The 22,253-nt window shown below is 33.0% G+C and overlaps 3 protein-coding genes across 3 annotated transcripts; all 3 read right to left on the bottom strand.

Annotated features, from left to right (window-relative positions):
• Positions 1-207: 207 nt before the first annotated feature.
• On the bottom strand, positions 208-873 carry LOC105797992 (transcriptional regulator SUPERMAN). The gene has a single exon (XM_012627853.2). The coding sequence runs from the start codon at positions 784-786 to the stop codon at positions 208-210; it is 579 nt and encodes a 192-aa protein (XP_012483307.1). The 5' UTR covers positions 787-873.
• A 3,830-nt stretch (positions 874-4,703) lies between these two features.
• LOC105800595 (serine/threonine-protein kinase BLUS1) lies at positions 4,704-6,507 on the bottom strand. Its single transcript, XM_012631803.2, has one exon. The coding sequence runs from the start codon at positions 6,432-6,434 to the stop codon at positions 4,869-4,871; it is 1,566 nt and encodes a 521-aa protein (XP_012487257.1). The 5' UTR covers positions 6,435-6,507; the 3' UTR covers positions 4,704-4,868.
• A 7,085-nt stretch (positions 6,508-13,592) lies between these two features.
• Positions 13,593-17,756, bottom strand: LOC105800592 (cellulose synthase-like protein G2). The gene is made up of 8 exons (XM_012631800.2): positions 17,093-17,756; positions 16,701-16,805; positions 16,437-16,547; positions 16,129-16,341; positions 15,321-15,423; positions 14,730-14,902; positions 14,280-14,630; positions 13,593-14,203 (listed from the first exon to the last, which is right to left on the bottom strand). Exons 1-8 carry the CDS (start codon positions 17,693-17,695, stop codon positions 13,643-13,645), a joined length of 2,220 nt encoding a protein of 739 aa, XP_012487254.1. The 5' UTR covers positions 17,696-17,756; the 3' UTR covers positions 13,593-13,642.
• Positions 17,757-22,253: the final 4,497 nt, after the last annotated feature.

Here is a 22,253-nt window from a genome sequence, read left to right as displayed (position 1 = left end):
ATAAATTATAGGTAAAAAGATAAAATGCCCTCAAAATAGTAAACTTTACAATTGAATTAAGATCAGATTAAACATGAAATCAACTCAATAAAAAAAAAAAAAACAAAGAGCTAAATATATGGAATCAAAAGCATATACTTCATTCAATATAATTAAACATTTAACTAAATTCGTCATTCTTACATATGATAATTAATAGCAAACCCATTATCCCAATCGAAGTTCCAAATCCAAATCTTCATTGGAATCTCTAACCACACCAACCTCTAACTCCAACCTTACACTCTCATTAATCTTCTTCTTCTTCTTCAACAAATTATTATTATTACATTCATAATCCTTGAATTCCTTGACTTGAAAAACTGATTTTGCACCCTTCCTTCGCCATTTCTTCATTTCATTAGAGAAACCAGAAGATGAAGAAGAAAGATGATGAGGTAATGTAGAACAAAATGAAGGGGCAATCAAAGAAGAAGAAGAACGGAAATTAGGGTTAGGGTTAGGGTTAAGGTTAAGAAAAGATGGCTGATCCTTGTAGTCTCCTGGTGGAGTAGATGACTGTCTTAATAACCTAGCTCTCTCTCTCCTATGAACATTCATGTGACCACCCAAAGCTTGAGCCGACCTAAATTCCCTCTTGCAGAAGCTGCAAGTGTAAGATCTTGGCGGCCATGAAATCCCACCACACACATAATCTTCTTCTCCAAACTCTCTCCATGAGGAACCCTTAAGCTTGTTGTTGCCTATAATGATGCTATGGTCGACTCTCAAGCTCTTCTTCTCCATATGGATATTCCTTTTGGTTTTTAGTCTCTAAGCTCTCACATTATGTCAACTTCATAAAGGCAATGAAATGGAGTTTGGTTTCTCGATTTCAGAGAAGAAATTTTAAGTGATTAAAGTTGCGAGAAAACAGGCCATGAAAATTCTAAGCCAGGAGCTGAAAAATCGCACTGCAAAACTATCCTTCTTTACGTTTGGTCACTATGCCTTTTTCTCCATATGATAAAACACACCCTTCTACCTACTACTTTAAATTATTTTAAACTATGCTCGAACTTCGATGTGATTATTAGATACGAAAATATTTTTTTTTAAATTCAGTCAGTTGCCATTGGGTAAAAAGAAAAAGAAAATCTGAGCAAAGAATAAATGTATGGAGAAAGGGTACAAGTTATGATTTCTCATCCATATCTGGACCAATCGACAATAAGTACTGTAACTATACATTTAATGTTGAATGTCCAAAAACTATCACAATGCCAAATTAAATGAATTGATTAATGAATCCATGACCTCATGCATGTACCAGTCATAGATTTTGCTCGAATCTTCATCTTCATCACACATGTATATTGGCTTACTTTCTTATTGAAATTCATTTAGTAAAAATCATGTTTAAATGCAAAAAGGAAGAAAAAAACTGGTAATTTAAATGATTATTGTTTGGACTTTGGAGTCTGTTTGTATAAATAATAAATTTGAAGAGTATTTTTTTTAATTACAAGAGGTGGATAAAATTCTATCAATAATATGATTAGTGTGATTCAAATTCAGATCACATTTGGGGCGGTGAATACCCTAATCATCAGGCCAACACACGAGATTCTTGAATAATATTTTTAAGTGTAGACCTTAACAAAAATCCATTATATGTTAATAGCATGAATTGATATTCGTTGATAAATTATTGGTTTAGTGGTATAGGTTAACTTAATTCTTAAATGCAATTACTAATTATAATTAAGTAATTAACCTTACCCTTGGCTTTTCCTCTTTTAGCTTAGTTTAAAAGATACCATAGAATTGTCGATTGAGTCTTAGCTCAATCAGCATGAATATTATTGCCAATGTAAGAGGATGTGCGTTAGAGTGTGCTGAAGCGCATTATCATCCTATTTATGAGTTATTGGTTGGGAAGGGATTATGAATAGTTCTAGGAATTATCAAATCTATAATGAGATTATTAAAAAAACACCATAGAATTAATGTCTTCAAAAATTAGATTTATTTTTTTGAGAAAATGATTTAACATTTTTTAAAGTTCATAATATTTAAGTTTTATACTTAGTCAAACTCTATTTTGGTTATTTTAATTTCTATACTTTTCAATTTAGAGATTTCACCTTGATACAAATGATAGTTGTTAAATCTATTAAGTTAAAATTTGCGTTTCTAAAATGTTAAAATATACTTCAAGTCCATTACTCTTTATACATTTGAAATTTAATTCTTTTGCTTTTACTTTTAAGAATTTAGTCTCTAAACTTTTCAAATTTAGGTTTAATTGTTAAAATCGTTAAGATTCTTTTTTTTAGATTTGCGGTATAACATTTTGAAATAACAAAATACTCACTTGGTACTTGGTAGCCATATAGCAAGAAAAAGAGATGTTGCAATGAACCTGAATTTAATAGAAGAATTTTGACAAAATGTTAGCAATTGTACTTGTATTTTGAAATGTGAAAAGTAGAGAGACTAAATTCCAAATGTACGAAGAGTATAAGAACTTGGTACACATTTTAACATTTCTAAAATCTTATGTGGCAAACATATTATTGCACATGTAATATCATGCGGACTTGTTATTTTCATATAATACTCACAAAAAGCCACTATCATTTTAGTTAAAGTATTTAACAGCTACCAAAACGAAATTTCAAAATTTTAAAAAAATTAAAACTACATATAACCAAATTAAGGAATAGGAACTAAATCCACAAATTATGCATAGAGAAATACCACTATTATATATATTGAACTAAAATATTTAATTGCTACAGTATTGATTAGGGTCAAAATTTTAAAATTCAAAATATACGAGATTGAAAATGACTAACAAATACGACTAAATTTGCAAATTAAGCATATTGCAAGGATTACTAGCAAAATTTGATCAATATTATCCATCATATAATTTCAAGCACAAGACACATGCAAAAGATTAATGGCATTTCATATCATTCAGAAAAAAGCTATGATTTATGTCAAAGGAAGGGAAATGCCAGTGCAGAGCACCCCTCGATTTCCTTTCCTTTTCCTTTGTCTATTGAGAGAAAAAAAGAGATGAAGTTTCATCAGAGAAGCGGTTTAAACAAAAGATACTGCCATATTTAGCTGATATTCATTGAAAGACTAGCAGCCAATTAGCTGCTCCCTTGCCTTGCTATTTATAGTTTCTACATTTTGTTAGGGTTCTAAACCCAAAATTGCAGTGTTTACCCGCAGTGTATTTAACAGGTTACCGTCTCTTCCGCTCATATAATTTAAGATACAATAATTATGTAGGTAGTCTGTAATGTTCTTGAATGTCTAGTTTTAATATTCATGCCTGATACATATTCGAATGTTACTTAAAAAAAAATTGAATGGACCTAATCAAAGATATATTCATATGATATTCATACTTGACATGCGCAAAGACGGCAAGCGAGGGGTTTTGGCCCTACTTAATTTGGTAAAATTAACTCTTTAATCTTTAAATTTTGATAAATTTAATTAATAATTGTAAAATTTTCATTTTGAACTTCTAAATTTTTTTAGTTTTGCTCTGATTCTTCCACTATAAAACATGGAAATCTATTTAATTACTTACCTTGCATGTCTCATCAATATTGGAATTTGTGTTAATTTTTCTTCCTGTTCTTTTAGGTTGAATTTGGATATTAGTACAAAGATATGAAAGTATAGAATCATGAATGACATTCACACCTTACTTCCAAGTAATATTGGGAATCTATTTAGTTAGATTGTATATCTCATCAACGTTGAGTTGATGTAAAAAGAAAAAGTACATGGAAAGTATAAAGAGTAAAGTAGAGTGTGGAATGCATTGAAATTAAGAATTGAGTGAGACTTTGAGACATCAAAGGCTGACAGATGTGATGAGAATTGAGAGATGTGCGTGCGTGTTGGTTTGAAGTTTTAACTCTTTTTCTTTGTTGTTTTGTATTGTGAATCACGGTAAGCCTTGCTATTCGTCGGCCACAGCTCTTTGTTTCATGGGAGATTCCAATTTCCAACGGGGAAGGAAGATCGCAATCATTTTGTAAGTACAGTATCTGTTGTTGCTATTTTACATGGTTTATCTACAGTGAAAGTATAAGATAATAATGTGACAATCGAATGTGTAGTGGCTCCAATCTCAAACATATACTATAAAATAAGTCTGATATATATACAAAAATTATTAAATATAAAATTTTAATTTTAAACTATTCATCATGATTATTTAAAGCAGACTGGACTAAAAACGATTGAGATACCTGTCCGAAAAGAGATTAAGTTGGTTGAACTATAGTTGAACTGGTTGAACTGATTTTTTTTTTTTATGTTTTTAAGCCAAAATTCTTGATCCAAATTAGGGAAAAATGCCCAACCCTAAACCAGTTACCAACCAGCCCAAGTCCAACCTACATCAATTTTTTTTTTGAAAAACTATGAATAGAACCAACCAATGGAACTATTAGTCTTGCCAGTGTTTTAACCCACGGAGCGGCCTATGGAACAATGACCACCTTTGAAGTTTTGGGTCGTTTGCAAATTAACCTAAAGGACTAATAATAGGCTTCTTTAGTCCAAAAAGTTTCTAAGGTGGATCACGATCAACCTAGTTTTTTACCCACAATTTATATACTAGATATGAAAACTTTGAGCCAATTTAGGTATCAAACAACAAAGATTATGCATAAAAGAATGAGAAAAAAAAAAAGCACCTCATAATCTCTCCATTTCAATTTCATGCATGATAATATGTGATATACGGTAGACCCAGGACCAAAGAACATGTTCCAATAAGCAAGAAAAAACAACATAAATCCAGTTCGAAATTTCACAGCAAAATGTACTAATTTGGGGTGAAAAAAACTTCAATCATTTTCATCAGTGTTGGATGCACCAGAAATCTGGAATTTAAGAAACTCCAATTCCATCTCTAATTCAAAGTTCTTTTGCCTTTCAGTTTCCAATTCCATCCTCAGCTTCTCAATCACTTGCACCATTTGATCTTCTTTGTTCATCACTTCCCCTCCAAACAAGTTAATCAACTCACTCACTTTTTGCCTTTGATCATCCAAACTCTTCTTCAATGCCATCAACCCCCCCACCATTGTTTCTGCATTAAAAGTGTTCTCAGTTTGTTGTTCTTCACATGGTGGAGTTGTAGTACTACTAACCAAGCTTGACTCTGCTTCGGGAGAGTTCAAATTCAAGCTTGATTCGGAAGTTCCCTTTTCTAAAATGATGGTTTCACCACCGAAACGAACTTGTTTCACCACGGAATCGTCTCTTGACTCGGTGGGGAAAACCGGGTCGAGTTCGAATCCGTCTTCGTTGAAATTCCACCCACTGATTCTTCTTTGTTTAACGAGCTCAGACCCTGATTCTCCCTCAACATCATCTTCGTCGTCGTCATCGACGTCGTTCTTTCTTAGAATCTTGCTTACTCTAAACCTTTCTTCGACGCTAGGCAATCCATGTAACACATGCTTGACGAGGAAGTCAGAGCCTTTGCTGCTCTTGAAAAATGGATGCCTCAAAAGCTTATCCGTCGAAGGTCGCTTCGACGGATCTTGATCCAGGCACGAAGCGACCATATCTTTAAAAGCCTTTGAAAACTTCTTGCTCTTACCTTTGTTGATGCTGTCTTCGTAATCGGAAAACCGAAACCGCTTGGTTATCTTCATGATCAAAGACTTTGAAGGTGGTAAATGGGATAATGGTGGTCTTCCATGGGCTAATTCAAGCGCCGTTATACCAAAAGACCATATATCAGCCTTGAAACTGTACCCTGTATGTGAGTGTATCACCTCCGGGGCCATCCAATATGGGGTTCCGGTCATGTCCGTGAGCATCATCGGCGACGAAGAAGTCGATGAACCGGACCCGTAACCCGAACTCGACTCGTAAACCGAAGCCGAAACCCCGAAATCCGCGAGCTTAACAGACCCGTTTGAGTCCATCAAGATGTTCCCAGCCTTTATATCTCTATGCAAATGGCCTTGATTGTGGAGATACGATAATGCATTAAGGGTTTCTTTGAGGACAATTGCGATGCATTGCTCTGATAAACCGTCGGGAAAAGAAGACGAGATGATGGACTGTAAAGAACCACCGGACATAAAAGGCATAACCACCCAGAGACGACGGCCAACGGTGAAAGAACAATGAGCGTTAAGGATGTTGGGGTGAGAAAAGAGGGTCATGATCTTGGTTTCACGTCGGATGTTGTCGAAGTCAACCTTGAACTGATCAAGGTCGATGGATTTGATGGCGACGGTAGTTGAATTCAAGGGAATGCATTCGGCTTTGTAAACTATTGCACTAACACCAATACCGATTTCATCAACGATCTTGTAAGAATCCGAGTCCAATGGGAACTGAACCTTGGGGTGATGATGATGACCTTCTTGTTCATACGCCATTAATGGTTTCATAATCTTGTTTTTGGTTGTTTGAGATCGGGTTTTTTCCCGGAGGGTTCTTGAAGAACAAGGATGATGGGAAAGAGAGAGAAAAAGACTGGGGTTTTAAGCGGTAATCTTGTGAGGTTTTAAAAAGGAAGCCATTGTTGAATATTGATGTGAGAGGATGGATACATGTGAATTTGCAACCACTTTCATCTGTTTAAAGATAAAAAGCTACTCAGGAGCCAAAGGCCGAAAGCAATACTAATGATTCTCAGCTTGTACAGTTTTTACGGTTATTGAATTGCTGGGTTAATTTTGGTTCAGACCCATTTTGGGTCCAATTATTTTCGGTTTGGGTTATTTGGGGTTCTGGGTTATTCGGGTTTAATTCAAGTCATTGTGGGTTTCAACTTTCAAGCATTTTGAGTTAATATTATTTTAAGGTCAAATTAATTTTAGGGTCGGTTTGATTGCTAGTAAAATATTTTTCGTAAAATGATTTTGAGAAAATTTTTTAATTTTCTGTAAAATGATTTACTGGAAAATATTTTCTGGTGTTTGATTGAATCTGTGTAAAATATTTTCGGTTGTTTGGCAGATTTCCTGGAAATATTTTTCGAAAAAATTATTTTTACATATATTGATATATATTAATAAGTTTTATATTTTAAATTATTTTTACATATATTGCAATGATTTATTTATAATAATACTCAATTATTAAGCTACAATATTAATCGTTATAAATTGAAAAAATTAATATCAAATAAATTATTTGTAATTGTGTTAAAAAACAAGTATTGAATAATTAAAAAACAAGTTCTTGGAAAATCGATAAATAGAAGCAATTTTCTACCGGAAATGAAGGAAGGAATGAAGGAGGCGATAGAGAGGAGAGCACGGAAAATGTCTTACGGAAATTGAAAGGGTAAGACATTTTCCCTAAAATGTAACCCATTTTCCCTTGTTTTGGAGTTCATTTTCCAAATGGAAAATGTTTTCCGCCAATCAAACGCTGGAAAAGTTGGAAATGATTTTCCGGAAAATCGATTCTTTCAATCAAACAGACCCTTAGATTTAATAAATTTGGATTTGGGTTGTTTGGTTCAAAATTGATAGATCTAGACAAATGGCAACCGTTATTAGCTCTTTTTTTTTTCTAAAATAAAACACATCTTACATTAAACTATTTACACGAATGAAACTCGAATTTTGACGCCTAAGATCCTAAAAGAACTAACGAAAATGGTTTTCTAATTTGTTTTATAAATTTAAGAGTTAATTAGTAATTTAATAGATTACGAAAACTCAATGTGTACCGAAAAATTTAAATAACAAATTTATAAATATTGATATAAAAATCAAACGTGTTTTTAGTTGAAATGGTAAAGTTAGATTAGTAAAAGTATAATGTCTTTAAACTTCATCTTTTTATTATCAATATGCATTTTGGTAAAAAATCATAAATATCCTCAATAATATTTGTTATTTTACAAAAGAAATGAGTTTTGGTAATTTCACAACCGAGTTGAGATTCGGTTAATAGTTGACGCAAACTTAATCAAACCTTTACATAATAATATAGATATGTTATAAATTGGGAGGATTCATTACACCGGTGTAACAATAAAGTAGTTTTACACCCTTTCATATCTCTTTGTGCCATTAATATTTTAATCTCCAACCGTTGAATATATTGATATAATTGTACTTGTTATGCATGTAAGTTTTCTAACCAGTCCAATATATTGATCATATTTATCTAAAATACTATATATATTAATATTTACTGAACTGTTAAAAATTTATTTTACATAAAACAAATAGTTAAACTTTTTTAAATTTACATCAAATTTGACATACATGATCTATATGAATGAAATATAATATGTGATAGTAAGATAGTTAAAAATATTAATGGTACAAATACGTACGAAAGGGGAGAAAACTACTTTAGTTTATACTTGTGTAAGTGTCACAGGGCTAAATCTTTCGTCTCGCGATCCGTGCGGGCTTAGGTGGTTCGTTTGCTCCAAACTCGCCTAAGTCAGCCTTTACTCCCAAAACTGAGGATTCCTTTAGAAATCCTTTAAGGCACCAATTTGTATAGCGGAAGCAATTGTGCCAAAAGAAGCTTCAAAAGAACAACAGAAAGCCACAGAAAGAACGCAAACAAAGTGTTTGAGTAAATGTTCAAAGAGTTCTATTGCTCTTAAGAATTCAACTTACAATGGATGATTTACAAGTAAGGAGAAGGCTCTCTATTTATAGTTGAGCTCCCCCAAAACCGACGGTAAAGATTAAATTACATCAACAGACGAGATTAGCCTATCCCTTACTTTTAGGGATTTACAAGATTACGTCATATCATATCAAATCTACAAGATATGATTCCCTTACTTACTAAAAATAGCCTAAGTTGCCATATCTGCATTATCGGGTTAACCAAGCTTCAATCTGACAGGCTTCTCTAACAGTTCTTGGAATTGGGCCAGTTCTTGCGGGTTAAATGATCCCCATCTAATCGATAGACCTCCATGGGGCGCATCCTGTGCTATGGTCACGGGTTTTTCACTTTGGCCCGTGACATTCTCCCCCACCCATTCTCGCAACGCCCTCGTTGCAACTTCTGAATGACACCGACTTGATTCACCTTGGAACTCTCTCGTTACCTTGGTTTCTTCCCAACTTGTCTTGCGATCAGATTGTCCCTTCCTTTGAAACCTTTGCCTCAGCTTTCGTCGCCTCTTAACTTGAACCGTTGCACTCGTTGGTACATCTTTTTGGCAGGAAGTCTCAACTCTAACTTTCCCCAATTTTGACTTGTTCCCATTGGAATCCCCTTAATTCTCGCATCTTGGCTTTGTACGACCTTGCCAAGACAACAAGTCAGAATTTAAAACACTATTAGAGTGTTCGCAATGTACCTTACTCGCAACATTTGCTCGTTTCGACTGCTTTTGCATCGCTTCTTTCCCCTCAAAGTCTGTACACAACCCACCTTTCCCAAAGGTGGCGGCTTCACAGTCGACTACACATGCCTTATATTGGTCTCATGCTCTAGTAACTTTTCCGAAGGGGCTTTCATAGCATTTTGTTCTCTCAAGTTAATGTTTCTCCCATACGAAACATCTTCGACTAGTTGGATTGACGACAATATTTTGGGCCCAACCTTCATATCCCAATGCACCGACACAATAATATTTGATAACGGCCTAGTGACAATACGAATTTGATCGGCCCATGGATACAAAACTGTCTGGATCCTGTCAAGGAAGTTGAAGCCAAGTACAGAATCGTAATCATCTAATTGGATTACCTCAAAGTCTTCTTTGCCCTTCCATTCACCGATTTGTAACTCCACATTACAAACTACTCTAACAGTTTGGGCCTCATCAGAAATTATCGTCTTGATCTTTCTATTCGATTTCGTAATCGACAAACTAAGCTTCTTTACAGGCTTTTTTGATATAAACAAGTCCGGTGCTCTTGTATCAATAAGAGCACTCCGCTTCTAACCTGCAATGTTGATATCTACAAACATCAACCCTTCTCTACCATTCTTTTTCTTAGGAATAAGCACCATCGAATTGACCCTCGATGTATTTTTCTTAATAGGCTTCGCCTCTTCCTTTGGCTTATCTTTCTTTTTGATAATTGAAATCATCGATTTCCTTGGATATTTTTGCGCCATGTGTGGTCATTGACAAAGGAAGCATTTCATCTTTTTCCCCTTGTCCATTGGGTTGTTGGATCCCTGCTTCGCATCTCGTGGTTTCTTATTGCCACTTGTGCTATCAGTACTATTGTCATTTTCACTATGTACCTCTTTATCGTCCTCATGGTTTCTCCTACCATTGCCCTTTCCGTTGGGCTTAGACGACTCGAACTCGTCTTTCATTGGACCAAGCTCAACAAATGACTCTGCTTTAGCCATGGCTACAGTAAGTTTAATGATTCCTTACCTACGCAACTCATGCTTTGCCTACGACTTTAACCCACCCTCGAACCAATAAAATGTTTCTTTCTCACTCAAGTTGGAGATTTGAAGCATCAACTTGCTAAATGCCCGAACATACTCCCGAATAGTGCCTTATTACGTGAGACGATAGAACTTAGCCCGAGCCTCCTTCTCGGCATATTGTGGGTAAAACTTCTTCAACTCTCTTTAAAACTCCTCCCAAGTCCCAATTGCATTCCCACCACGTTTCTCATCCGTGGACCTACGACGCTATCACAAGAGAGCCACATCAGTAAAATAGATTGAAGCAGTGTTTACCTTAATGGCATCATCCTCGATGCCCATCGCTAGAAAGTATTGCTCCATTTTTTACAAGAACTTGTCCACATCCCTTGCAGACCTGGCACCCTTGAACTTCGCCGATTTGGGAACATCCATTGCTTGTTGCTTCGACCTTGAAGACAACATCCCATTACTCAAAGTAGCTTTGTAAATCGTGAGCTCCCCCTTAAGCTCTTCGATTTCCTTCTTCATGGCTAACACCATATCCTCGAGAGTCTCATCCCTCTCTGCCAGCTTTTTCATAGTGGAATTGACTAATTCATTCATCTTTTCTGCATTGGCGCCGAGAGAATCCAACATAAATTCTCTGAGATGCTCTTCCATTGAGTCAAACTAATAAAGGTTGAGAAGGATGAATGTGAAAGCGGATCGTAAAGTTTGTCAAAGTTGCTGATTTAACTTAGGGCTCTAAATGTTCTTAAAGAAACATGAATTTTGACACAACCTGAAACGAAATTGAATCCAAGTAAGATAAAACAATTAAAATAAATAACTAAAATAAAATAATAAATCAAAGATTAAATAAGAGAATAAAGAAGATAAATGGAAAGATAGAACGTGGCTGTAGCAGTCCTAAAAAGCCTTGGAAACACGAAGAATCCACAACCCCTTTCAAGCAGCTCTAATTTCCCCTCCAAGATAGAAACCTTGGTAAGAAAAAGTTTGAAGATGATCCTCACAATCTAAAAAGATTGTTAAAACTTTTTTAAAAGAAACTAAAGAGAAATTCTTGAAAAGAAAAACCCAGAGAGAATTTATTAACTCAAAAGAGAAATAGAATAATAATTTATTGAATGAATTATGTACAATGCAAAGGCCTATATATAGGCTAGCTAAATAAATCTAAATAAAACTCTTAAGTATATTAGAACTCTAATTTAATCTAAACAAGAAGTAGTTTTAAACTAAATTTTCTTGTTAACATAAAACTCCTAAATAACTTAAAATACTTAATAATTATCAAAAATTCAGAATAAAGTAATAAAAAAAAGATCTGAAAAATATAATATTGCGCTCATATATAATAAAAATTAAGTCTAAAACATGAACCCAATATGATTTAAACTCGAATTAAAATATTAAAATTCGTAATTCTCGTCATAATCCCGTTCAGAGATTCTGCTCGCGCAGTCTTCACTAAAACGGTCATAATTTGAGCTCCTGAACTCAAAATCGAGTGATTCAAAATGCGTTTCAAAGCTAAGAGATAGATCTTCAAACACCATGAGACATCTTAACCGAGAAATACTAGGATCCCATCCAAAAAGTCATCGCAAGTCTGCTGATTTCATAAGCCTAAAAATTGGCAGTTTTGATGATGGGAATATAATAAATTTCGCCCCATTCGTGCATGTATCACAAACCCATTTGTGCGTCCCTTGACCAACTCAAGCATCTCCTTCATGTTCCCTACGGACTCCTCGAGATTACCCACTCGATTTTCCAAAGCTGTCAGCATGTCCCCGAGCGACTTGCTTTTCTGGCTCTCCCACGGGTCTGCATTGGCTCATTTTGATCAACAACTTCTTTTGACACCCCAATGGTGTCTTCGAACCAATAGCTTGGATACCACTTGTCACGGGGCTCGTCTTGCGATCTGTGCGGCCTTAGGCAGTCTGTTCGCTCCAAACTCGCCTAAGTCAGCCTTTACTCCCAAAAGTGAGGATTCATTTAGAATTCCTGTAAGGCACCAATTTGTATAGCGGAAGCAATTGTGCCAAAAGAAGCTTCAAAAGAACAACAGAAAGCCACATAAATAACGCACACAAAATGTTTGAGTAAATGCTTAAAGAATTCTATTGCTCTATTCAACTTAAAATGGATGATTTACAAGTGAGGGGGAGGCTCTCTATTTATAGTTGAGCTCCCCCAAAACTGACGGTAAAAATTAAATTACATCGATAGACGAGATTAGCCTATCCCTTAATTTTCTGGATTTACAAGATTACATCATATCATATCATATCAAATCTACAAGATATGATTCCCCTACTTACTAAAAAAAGCCTAAGTTGCCATATCTTCATTATCGAGCCAACCAAACTTTAATCTGATAAGCTTCTCTAACAGTTCTTAGAATCAAACCAATTCTCGTGGGCTAAATGGGTTTTAAATGCCAACTTGGATGTTTAGTTGCTAGGATGAAGATAGGTTTTTAATTAAATAAATTTAATTTGGATTGCCACAGAAGGTCGCCGTTAGGAAGGTAACGGAGCTTAACGGTAGAGTGATCACTTCGTAACAAAACGAAAACGTAAGTGACTAAAACATAATATTTCAAACATAAGTGACTAAAATATATTTTGAGGTAATAAAAAATGACTATTTTTATATTTTACCCTTTAATTAATTTGTAATAAATAAATGTTACTTTATCGATTTATCTCTTAAGATTGTTTGGGTTTTTAGGGAAAAACCATTTTCTTTTTCTAATTTCCTTTATTTTTTTTGAAAATTATTTTTAGTTTTTTTTCTTAAAAAAAGGAAAAACTTAAGTTTTAAGGAAAATCTGAATAAATTTAAGTTTTACAGAGAAATGATTTAAAAGAAAAAATTTGAATTTTATCTCTACAATTGAAAATTTTAATTTCCTGTAAAATTTGGTTTTTTGAAAAAATAAAATTAGGTTGTTAAGTTGTTGGTTGATATCTATGGTTTGTTCATTTGATACCTATTTAGATTAATGATGCAACTAGGATTTAGTTGGTTGTAGTCTCAATATCGATGCATGTTTAGTTTCTAGTTTAAGCTGGTGCATTTCCTGAGTTATGTTGCAAAAGGTTTATGGACTGTTATATACCTTTAACACGAAGAAGAATAGTTTGAACCTATAATGTAATAGATGAACTTAAGCAAACAACACCCTTCAATAATTGGTCATATAATAAGAAGCATGAGATTAAGGTCTTCTTTATTCTTCCAATGCCATAATTTAACACAAAATGACAGAGCCGATCAACAAGATAAGCATTGAAAACACAACAGACCACAAAGTAGAAGACAATGGAATCTTAGCCTTGTCTCTCCTGATGATCATCCCTTCAATAACTGCAAAATTTGAAATCAATATGAAAAACGAAAGAAACATTTGCCCAAACATCTTTTCCCAATATTGATCTCCATCATCATCTACAACCAAAGCTTTGACAACAGCTCCAACAAATGCTGCAATGTTGATGAGAATTACTGTAACCAAAGGAGCAAGAAACATGGTGGCTGTTCGAAAATCAAAAACGCCCATCTCATATAGCTTAACTTGTTCATCATCGGTTACTTTATTGGTCGGCAAAAAGGTAGCTTCCTTCATGCCAAGCTTATTTAAAATAACATCCAAGCATCCATAGGTGTAGGATGTTACCGATCTCATCATCCATATTCTCCATTCATTTCTCCATACTTTGATTTGTTCACCAGTTGTAACAACTTCGTATAAGCTTTTCGAAATAGACGATACTAGAATTATCGAAAATATGTTGAAATTCGGATCTGAAACCTGTGAGACACAAAAGGTAAACGTTCTGTACTAATCAAGATTAATTAATACGGTATCAAATATGAATACTTGTTACCTTCGGGTACAAAGGGATGCCATTGAAGAGACAAAGTTGAGGTATAACAGCGAAGCCCCAAAGAGAAAGGCAATTAAGAAGAGGCATGAATGCAAGTTCTGAATAGCACAAAAGCTGAACCAAAGACATCTTTAGAGGACCATAAATGAGAGGGCAAAACCTAGAAAGAGCAACGGTAACAGGCCCAGATGTCCATCTTGTCCATTGAATTAATGAGTCATTGAAATTTGTGGTGCTTGTCCCCAAGAATTGTAACCTTTCAGGATTAAGATACACTGATTTCCAGCCTTTACGATGTAAATTAAGTCCAGTAAAGTAATCTTCTGAAACAGAAAAATATAGAAAACCCACCTAGATATATTTGAAAGGATGGTTAATCAATATTCATATATATATAATATGATAATTTATATCCAAATTAAGCTTTTATTTGGACATATATATACTTGCCTTTGAACCCCATACTGTCTGATTTTCGTAGGAGCAAGAGGCTAATATGTTGGCATTTTCGAGCGACATCCTTGAAGATTCCCCATCCTTTATGAAACAAGGCTTATAATCTTCAACTAGGGTTTTAATGAAGTCATTGGATGGACCAAATAAGCTCTTGAGTGCCATATAATCTATATTAACAAGTCATTGGTTATGACATATTCAACTTGTCTAGTTATGTACTATAAACAAACAAAAAAAAACATACACATCCAAATGAAAAAGAGTACTATGATACAAGTAATTTGTAATAAATATAGTACAAAATAAATTCGGACGAGTCCAGATAAGATTGAGTAAATATTTTTAAGATTGAAGAGTGGGCAAAAATTCACATAGTCTTATTGACACCCTACAAAATTCAATATAAATTAATGCAATCCTATACAATATTTAATAATAAAAATTATCTTTTATTAAAATAAAATAATTATTAAGACTTTCAATTTTTTAAATGATAAAATGCTCACGCAACAAAAATATATATTCAAATCACAACTAAAATTATTAACACCTTTAATTAATCTAGCAGCGAACAATTTAACTAACCTTGTTCCTTGTTAAAACTACCCAATAAAGCCTCTCTCTTTATACAAAAGTTTGAACCTGTTATTATTGGTCCTCCGACGCCATCAAAACCATACCAATGTACCTGAATTCGATAGAAAAATATGAATAAAACAGTCAATCACAACTCATTCTCATCAATTATATATATATCAAGTAGTAGGTAGACTTATTCATATATAGATTAGATTATTTGTCTCAGCATGAAAATTTATTTGAAATACGAAAGGATTTTGGACTAAAATACAAAGCTTGAAAAATGAGTTTGAACAAAAACAAACTTGTTTAAAATATGAGTTAAGCTTAGTCTTCAACATTCAAAATTTGAGTCCAGACCTTGAACCAAGCTTTTATATATATATATATATATATATATATATTTAAAATCATCTAAAATATTAATTTTAAAAAAATAATATATATTTAAAACATAATACAAATAGGTTTAAAATGAGCTTGGGTGAGTTATTAACAAATATAGATTGGCCTAGCAAAATTTTTAGGTATATATTATGGTTCGGCTGGGCTTGAGCAAATATAAGTCTATCAATATTATACACACGCCAAACACAAACCTTGCCCAATCCATAAAATGTCTATCAGTGGGTCTAGTGGTAAAGAGTTTGAAATTCCTTAAGCAATGTCTTAGGTTTGATGTCCCTAAATAGACTCCCATTTAGAGGTAAGTTGGAACAACCCGATGCAATTGCCTAACACCAGAAGATCTCAAATTAAAACACACCCACCCACATTTTGCATATAGAACCTTTTAAAAGATTCAGTTATCAACCTTAAATGCAAATCGGACTTGGTTGTCGTAGATGTCATCTTGACTTATATTTCGAAATGTTTGAGGAAACTGCACGAATGCTAAAGAAGAAGGTGTTTGAGAATCACAGTAAAAACACATTGCTTTCCTAGCTGAAGTTGGGTCATTGCAGTACATGTCGCAGTCAAGGGCTAGGATATACGGAGAATTGCTTATCATCGCTGAGACCCGAAGCTAGCAGCAGCACGACGTAAACACAACACGAACTGTCAATATATTAGTTTGTAGAGAAAAAAACATGTGACAAAGAGTGTAGAGAGAGGACATACAAGGACGTTGAGGGCTCCAGCTTTGAAATTATGATTATGAGAAGGTCTTTTCTCACGAGAAACATAAATAAGTTGGGGTATTTTAACTTCATCTTCCTCTTTATTTATGACCTGTAAAATAATTTATTTTTATTTTACCCTCGTTTTGATCGATTCCAAAATATTGGTATTGTTTGAATTCTTTTATGAATTAAAAAAAAAAAGAAACAATTTAATAATAGATAAATAAATTACAATAAATATAAACTACAAGTTGTGTGGTACCTCAATTACTGAAGGATGGTCCCGAGTATTGTTGATGGCAACATTTGTGGGAAACTGTCCTTCAACAATTTTCCTTAGCCGTTGCTTCAGAACCTCATATTTTTCCTTGACACAAAATAAATTTAATTTTTTAAAGTGTGTACAAATACAATACTAATTATGATATATCCTAATAAAGTTATCATGTAATATTTATGTATAATAAATCTCAGACATTTAAATTTTCAAAACCTCAAGTTTAATATAATGTCTACAAATAGTAATATATTTGATATTTAAGAAAGCTTATAACTAATTATGATTAAATTAATATTGGAGGATTTAATTATAACTTTTGAAGCTTAGGAATAATTTAGTTTATGTTTGGTGAATTAACCCTCTCATCAAATTACCTCCATCTTTTTCCTCTCTGCCTTAAATTCGGAACCCTTATAGTCTCCATTATCATTTTCGGAGCTTGAAAAATAAACGTCCGGACAAGCAGTCCCGAGACCATATTTCCTACGAAAAGGAACCCAATACTTGGCAAAGTTCCAAGCCTCCTTCGTACAACGCAACGTCGCATCGGAGCCGGCATCGTCGGATATATAAACATGAAGCTTTTCCGGTGGATAATCCAACGCCATGGCTGATATCACAGTGTTCATAACTTCCACACTCGGCTCCTTGTTTGGATCCGCAGTGCAAATGAACACGTCAATGGCCGGAAGCTTATCATCAGCCGGCAACCTCTCGGGGAATACGGTCCGATAAACCTGGCGCCAACGGCAGGCTTGTTGAAGGAACCATGCGAAAGAGAGAATCAACTCGGAGACGAAGATTAGAAGCCATGGAAGAGTGGGGATGGTGATGTTTTGGGGGTGTTGGAAAAAGAAAGAAAGCCTGTAATGAATCAACAAGAGTATGGCTATGGAATGGAGGATTGCATGGGTTCTGTTGATGATGATGGTGACTTTGTTTACATGGCATTCATGCAGAGGAAAAGACTTCTCCATGGATGATTGCTTGTAGATGATTGAAGCTCAAGACTTAAATAAATAGAGAATACTTGTCAACTCTTTTTCTAACCACTAAACCCTCATTTTACGCTTCATATTAAAAAACCAATAATATTGTGTGACATGTATTAAAAATATTTAATTTTCTTTTAATTTTTATTAATAAAAAAATCCAACTAATCAATTAACTTTTTCGATTTTCTCTTTCCTATTTAAATTTTCATCCCAGCAGCAACACCATCACGTGCACCTACCATTCAATACCTAAACCACTTCCATCGTTGTTATCACTTTCATCGTGAGCATTGAAAATATCCGAAGCACTCATAATCGAATCCTTGCAAACAGAGCTTCTTGTCTTTATCACTGGATAGGTCAAAAAGAGATGAAAAATATGGAGTCAAATTCTCAAAGCAGACAGCCTCAGATCATCAAATTTTGAGATAAATATTTGAAGTCTTTTTAATGGGCTTTTTTACAAGATCAAAATCAATCAAATAAACATATATATTATAGTGGATGCAAATAATATATATATATTTAGTAGAAGGAAATGTGATAATAGAAGACCATATGTATAGATAGGTTATATGCATTATATTTCTAATACCCTTAATAATAAAAATATTGATAATGGTTTGGTAAAAATACTTGAGTTATTACATTTATAATTGTAATTAAAGTATAAAAACTAAAAGTATTAGATAAAAACCGCAATTTTTTTATAATCTAATTGCACCAAACAACCTCTAATTATCACTCTCATTTTAAATTGGTCTCAAACTTCAAAATATTCTATTGCATCTCTAAACTATCGATGTATAACAATCAAGTCATTTTATTATTAAAATTATTAATTGAATTAGTAAATGACACAATAAATCTTATGTAATACAAATAATTCAAAATGAAAATTAAAAAAAAGTAAAATGATGTCTCATAATTTTATTAAGTAAAATTTAAAATGAAAAGTCAAAAAAAAGAGAGAGAGAGTGAGTGAATGATAAAGCATTAAAAACTTCAAAACTAATATTCTATTTAACAATTAAAGTAACAATTTTAATAATAAAAGAGCTTTATCAATTCAACATCTATAATTAAAATATTTTAAAATTTTAAATAAATTTAGAATGAAAATTATTTGATGCAATTATCTCTTTATTTATTAATAGGCCGGTCGCATGTGTATGATGATGGTGACATAGAGCTAGCTCATTTGGCTTATAGGCTTTGCATTTTTTGGTAGTCCCTATAGCCTTTTGGAAATATGCAAAAGTCTTAAAAAAAAGAAAAGCTTTATCACGCAGACCTATTTTTAATGAGATTTATAGGAAAAAAGCTAATTTTTTTATTTTTACAAATAATTGGTTTAAAGGAAAAAAATTCTCTCATTTTCGCAGCTGAATAATTTAAATTTCTGTAAAATTTAAACTTTCTAAAAAAGTAAATTAATTTTAGAAGGTAAAATAAAAATTTATTGAAATGAGGTGATTAAAATAATTGTATAATATTATTGAATTAAAATGAAAATTGAATGGAAATGATTGTTCTGAATTTATAATTTTAAAATGAAAGCTTATGGTAGTTTATAAGAAAAACAAATATATTAAAGAGACAAAAGCTTGTCAGAAAAATAAAAGAGGAAAAGTGTGGAGAGCCACTTCATTTTGCAGGCGGAAAGCGACATGAGAAACCGCAAAAGAAATAGAAAATTATCATATAAAGAATCACGTGAAAGAGGAAATTAAATCATTTTTATTTTTTAATACAGGTGGCACAAAATGATTGGTTGAGATAAAAAGTGATTGGTCATTAATTAGTTTGTGGGTATTTGACAAAAATATCTTCATCTTCGGTGTTGATTTGGTAACTTTCTCTTTACAGAAATAAAATTTATCAAGTTTGGGGAATGGTAGGACTCAAGGATTTTTTATAAAAATATTAATTACGAATTTGAGTTGTCTCTTGTCGTGTTTGGTGGTGCTGTCTGACATATTGACGTACCATTTTACTTTTTGATCAATCATCATGGTTTTATAAAAATAATTTTTTTTGCTGTTACTATTATGTCAGATGGTATTGATATGTATTTTTTAAAATATTTATAAAAATACAAATATAAATTGCGAGAAAGAAAGCAAAATAAAAAAATAATTTTTATTGGTACCATTGGTACGTCAAGTGACACCGATTTAATTTAAAAAAAAAACTGGAAGAACCCGATTAGAATTCAAAGTATGTTATCACAGTTATATTTATTTTTTGGTTTGAAGTTGAATGCATCAAAGAGTGAACTATTTTCCATTTGTATTTAGCCCATGGAGTTGAAACATATTTAGGGAATCTCTAAGTTTAAGTTAAGGAAGTTGCCTATTAGATATTTGGGGTCTCTTTAGTAACTAGGAAGTTAACTGAAAAGGATTCTCTACCACTTATTGCAAAGATTAGAGCAAGGATTGGCCATTGGGAGACTGCAGTTAATTCAAGCTATGCTATTCAATATTTCTAATTATTGGTGCAGACAATTTATTCTTCCAAAAGCTACAATATATAAGATGAATGGGATGTGTATCAGATTCTTGTAGAAGGAGAAAGTGTCTTCTACAACAGAAGCTAAAATATAAGTTGGAATCGGATATGTTCTTTGAAATAAGAGGAAAGATCTCTATAGTTTGAACAAGGTTTGCATTCTTGCATTGATCAGAAATATTCTTGCTGGTGAAGGCTCTTTATGGGTTGTTTGGATAAGAGCTTACCTCATTAAAGGTGCATATTTTTGGCAACTTGAATGCGGACGTAATATGAGTTGGTGTTTGAGGAAGCTTTTCAACATAAGAGATGAGGCAACTCAATTTCAGAGCATGTTTTCTGATCCAAATAAGGCTTCAGTAAGTAAATTGGGAATGAGGTTAGAGAGAAAAGGTGCAAAGCACAGTGGCATAAACTGATTTGGTTCCCATTACATATCCCAAAACATGCAATCGTTACCTGGATGGTCATTTTGGGAAGAATTCAGAAAAAAGACAAGCTTATTCAGTTGGGTATTATGAATGATGGGTAGTGCAAGTTAGAGGCCAAGAATCATCGTTTCTTTTAATGCTGATATTCAAAAGGCATATAAAAATATATTCTTGGACTGTGCAGGACTGACAGAGAGATCGTGAATTGGCAAAGGGATTTAAAATGGAGGCAAGGCTCTCATTGCAATTATATTGAGGACTGCTTAGAGTGTGTATATTTACTTGATTTGGGAAGAAGGCAATTATATGGATAGAGTTGATATAGTAGAGTAATTTGCATAGGAGTGTATTGTTGTTTTTAGGAGTTTTTGTCAATACTACCAATTTAAAATTTTACATTTAGGAGATGACATACTTTATCTAAGGGATTTAAGAGGTGTTTGAAAATAAAACTGGGAGTCAAAGCTCAATTTTATTTCTAAATTAGATCTGTCCCTGTTTTTTTCATTTTCAGTGTCTTAATCATCCATCCGATTATATTATACGTGAAAAATATTATATATTTATAAACAATTTATTTTAAATCAATTGAGGTTTTGGTTGAAATGATTAAGTTAAAATGATGTACAAGATTTCCTTAAGTAAATGTATTATATCTTTTATTATCAAGATTTACTTGATTAAGAAAATGCATTGTATGTTTTATTACCTTGCATATGTATTATTTATTTTAGTTTTGATTCTAAATTTTATTTTTACTTAAGAGTTCTAACTTTTGGATTTTAATTGTGTTATTAATTTATTATTTTAAATTCACTAATTTTTATATTTAGTTTTAAAGTTAAAATTTTCGTAAAAAATTAATTTAAATAATATTTTAATTTATCCTTAAAACATAATATAATATTTATCATAGAAATAAATATTATTTAAAAAAATTATTTTTTTAAAGATATGTTTTTAGCGGCGTTTGTGGGAAAAGCGCCGCTAAAGGTCTTGTTCTATAGCGGCGTTTGTGTAAAAAGCGCCGTTAAAAGTCATGATCTTTAGCGGCGTTGGTGGAAAAGCGCGCTAAAGGTCTTGTTCTATAGCGGCGTTTGTGTGAAATAAGCCGCTAAAGATCTTGTTCTATAGCGGCGTTTATTGCTAAAAATGCCGCAAAAGTTAGCGGCGGTAAAGCGCCGCTAAAGGCCAAAAAAACGCCGCTAAAAACCTATTTTGATGTAGCGACCTTTAGTGTAGTTGATTATGTTTTTGTTGTCTAAACTATAAAGCTATTTGCTCTTTGTATAATTAATAAAATTAAGTGTGATTTATCAAGAAAGGCTAAAGTAAGCAAAACAATAAAGGCAGTTCACAACAATCTCTTCCAAAATTGTTCTAGTTTTTTCTCCTCCTTCCAACAATTTAGACGAAGGCGATGCTTATGGCTTTTTGCTTGATTAGTGTTGTATGATTGTTGAGGCTTTTTATTTAATAAAATTTTACTTGGCTGAGAAAAGAAATTAGACAAAGGGATAATAATAATAATAATAATACCAAATTAAGATATACAAATAACCGTCAAATTACACATTGATAAACTAAAACCATAA

Source organism: Gossypium raimondii, chromosome 9, assembly GCF_025698545.1.
Source record: "Gossypium raimondii isolate GPD5lz chromosome 9, ASM2569854v1, whole genome shotgun sequence".
Classification (NCBI taxonomy): Eukaryota; Viridiplantae; Streptophyta; class Magnoliopsida; order Malvales; family Malvaceae; genus Gossypium; species Gossypium raimondii.
Note: the sequence above shows the minus strand (reverse complement) of the source record. Positions and strands in the feature narration are given on the sequence as shown.